This window comes from Galeopterus variegatus, unplaced genomic scaffold (genome assembly GCF_000696425.1).
Source record: "Galeopterus variegatus unplaced genomic scaffold, G_variegatus-3.0.2 Scaffold3021, whole genome shotgun sequence".
NCBI lineage: Eukaryota > Metazoa > Chordata > Mammalia > Dermoptera > Cynocephalidae > Galeopterus > Galeopterus variegatus.
Window position 1 is genome coordinate 1 of NW_007729132.1, and position 3,647 is coordinate 3,647.

General features: G+C 35.0%; 1 protein-coding gene across 1 annotated transcript in view; it reads left to right on the top strand.

Moving 5' to 3' along the window:
• Positions 1-788: 788 nt before the first annotated feature.
• Positions 789-3,647, top strand: part of LOC103599593 (1-phosphatidylinositol 3-phosphate 5-kinase-like) — a gene marked incomplete at its 5' end in the record, with an annotated part of 59,192 nt that continues 56,333 nt past the window's right edge. The window contains 1 exon segment of the mRNA XM_008583744.1: positions 789-878. Coding sequence (XP_008581966.1) covers positions 789-878 — 90 coding nt within the window.

Sequence of the window (3,647 nt, forward strand, 5' to 3'; positions counted from 1 at the left end):
CTTGATATGGGTACTTTGGTGTTTGTGGCATCATGATTGTTTATACCTTCTGTATATTCATAAATTAAAAAAAATATCCTATATTTAATAAAACAATACAAAGTATAGAGATTCTTCAGTTCTTTCTTGCTTTAGTTAGTAATGCCTTTTAGTTTTGTCTGCCCTTGTTGTGTGAGCCCAGAATTGGCAAGTGTGATTTAATAGAACAAACCAGGTATGAAAACTTCTTGATGTCAAAGGTAGAATAATAGTTAAATTTTAGGTTCTGTGCTAATTGTTTAATGTTCACCTTCTTTTAGTCATCATATCTCTGCAGTAGGCACCATTTTCTCCTTCTGGCAGATGTGGATGCTGAGATTCAGAGAGATTAAGTAATGAACTTAATGTCACACAGCTAGTAAGAGGTAGAGCCTGCACTTGGACCTAGGTTTATTTGACTTTATGGTGCTATTCCAGAGGGTTATGGGCACTGAGAATAAAATATTTGAACTCAGATCCCTTCTCCCATGACTTATCTTGTACATATGGTGTGAAAAGGAGTTCTGTAAGTCACCCATCCAAGTAATTTTATTATTTTATTGGCATTCCATAAACTTAAAAACTTTATCATTCTTTTGGCATTTGATATACTTGTACTTTTTTCACTTTAATTAAAGGAAGAAAAAAAATGACCCATAATCTCATTATAGCAGAGAAAAAGATTTAATCTTATTTTAGTGTTAAAGCACCTCATTAAAATGGTCTCTTACATCCCAAATGATCTCAGTATTTTCCTGTTTTCTTTATAGTTTGATTCATCCAGATTCCTCAAACACTGCTCTTTCAACAAGACTTGTATCTGTTCAAGAGGATGCTGGGAAATCTCCTGCGCGAAATAGGTAAACTGCCAATGAAAATTTGATTTTTATTTATTTTCATAGTAATAAGAAGAACAAAAGGTAAAGGGTGGGATTGATTGTCACATACTCTCTTAGATTTCTTAGATTTAAAAGCTGAATTAAACTCATTTCCTTTTTGCTATTCACTTCTTGCCTTCATTCTCTCAGTGGTACTTTCCAGTATGCTCCACTGGCTTCTGAGCTTGGTACCTACACTGTCCTCTGTTTTCTGGTTAATAGAAATACCTAAAGGATGTGAGGGAATGAGCCATGTGGACATTTCGTGGAAGAGTATACCAAGAAAACAGGAATAGCAATTTCCTGAGAGGGAACATACCTAGCAAGGAATAACAAGGAGTCCTGTGTGCCTGGAGTAGAGCAGTCTTACAATTAGTTGTAAGGACTTGGTCATTTGCTGTGAGTGAGATAGGAAGCTATTGGAGAGTCTTACTTTTATTTTCTTAATTTTTAATTATTTTGAAAATATTTCAAACTTGCAGAAAAATTGCAAGAATAGAAAAGTCACCTTATCTTTTAATTCCATTTTTCCGTGAACTTTTTGAAGTACCCGTGTACTGTATGTATTCTGATTTTGTCAATTGTCTTAATAATGTCATTTGTACTAATTTTCCTTACAATTAGTGATCCAGTCCAGGACCATGCATTACATTTAATTGTCGTGTCTTTTGTTCTTTACTCTGTAACAGTTCCTTATCTTTTCTTTGCGAAGAGAATAGGCTAGTTGTTTAGTAGAATGCCTGTCAATTTGGGCTTGTCAGATGCTTCTTCATGATTAAATCTAGGCTATCATTTTTTAGGGGGAGTGGGAGAAATATTACATAAGTGGTGTATCCTTCTCAATCTATCTTGTCAGAAAAGATGTGATACAAGTTTATCTCATTGGTGATGTTCACTTGATCTCTTAGTCAAGGTTGTGTCCTAGGTTTCTGCACTGTAAAGTTATCATTTTCCCCTTTGTAATTAATAAGTGACATGGGGGGGAGATACTTTGAGACTATGTAAATATCCTATTCCTTACCAATCTTTCACTCAATAGTTTTAGCATCCATTTATGATTCTTGCTCAAATCAAAATGTTACTATTATGTTTGCAAAAGGGTGATTGTCTAACTCTATCATTCTTTCTACAAAAAGGGTGATTGTCTAGCTCTATCATTCCTTCTACATTTATTAGTTGATATTCTACCCTAAAAAAGCTTTTCCTTATTGTAGAGTTTTGAGTGGGGAGTTGGGGGGAATGACATGATCTAAATTATGTTTTGAAAGGAGCATCTGCTCTGTTAAGTAGATTTGTAGGACATGAAGAGTAGAAGCAGGGAGACCACTTATGAAGCTAGCCTAATAAACCAGGTAAGAAAATTAAGACCAGGGTAGGAGAAGTGGGCAGTGAGTAAGAAACGGTTGTACATATATTTTGATTGTAGAGCCAAAAGGATTTATTAATCAATTGGGTATATGCCACAACACAGAGACATTAAAGATAATTCAGGTTTTTAGCCTGAGCAGTTGGAAGGCTGGAATTGCCATTTATTGAGATGGGGAAGATTGGGAGGAACAGTTTGGTTTTATACATGTTGAATTTCAGATGCCTTCTAGACATCCAAATGAGATGTCAAATAGTTGGATGTATGAGTCCAGAATTTAGGGGAGAGGCACAGGCTGCAGATATAAACCTGGATGTTGTCATCATGTTGATAGTATTTAAAGCTATGAACCTGGGTGCAGATTATCAAGACAGTGAGTGTGAAAAGAGAGAAAGAACAAGGACTGAAGTTGGGCAATAAAGAGGAACCAGAAAAGGAAACTGAGCAGGAGAGGCCAATGAGGTGGCAGGAAAACCAGGAGTGTATTTTTCTTAGTGGCAAAGTGAAAAAAGTTTTTCAGGGATGGGGAATTATGTTGTGATATGTTAAGTAAGATGAGGAATGAAAACTGACCTCTGGCTTTAACAATAACATTGGTAACCTTGATAGGCAATTTCAGTGGGTTGTTTGGGGTTCAGTGAAAAAAGTTTTTCAGGGATGGGGAATTATGTTGTGATATGTTAAGTAAGATGAGGAATGAAAACTGACCACTGGCTTTAACAATAACATTGGTAACCTTGATAGGCAATTTCAGTGGGTTGTTTGGGGTTCAAGAGAATGGAAGAATAATTGGAGATAAGGAGTTTTGCTGTAAAGTGAAGGAGGGAAATGCAGCAGAGGGATGCAGTGTCAAGAGATGGTTTTTTAAAAGATTGGACAAATTGCAGTATTCATGTTGGCTATGCACAAATGCAAAGATAACTGCGCTAAGCTATAATATGTCTCTATGTGTTTTGAATTAATGCTAAAATTGATGTCTTTAGGAGACATGTAATTTAGTCAGTGAGTCCTATATCTAAATATAATTTTAATTAGCAGTCTTGCCACTAGCCTATTAGAGCTTTTGACAGCAAAATTGACCAATTTTATTTTATTCTTGCTGCCATTATATTAGAATATGTACAGGGATAGTCCAAATGTTAGGCAGAGAAGCAGAATACATGGATGATGCACCCATTGGAAAAGAGATTTAAATTAATTGAATTAAGACATAGTTGTAGCCTTTCAGTAAAAGAGTATGCCAAGAAATGAATAACTGATTATTTTAAAAAATATTGCTTATAGACTATTTATTTGATATCAGTGGTTTTCCATTAACTATTAGGAATGACTCTTTGCTAACCCTGTGAATAGTTTCATAAATTATTTTGAAAACATTTTTTTTT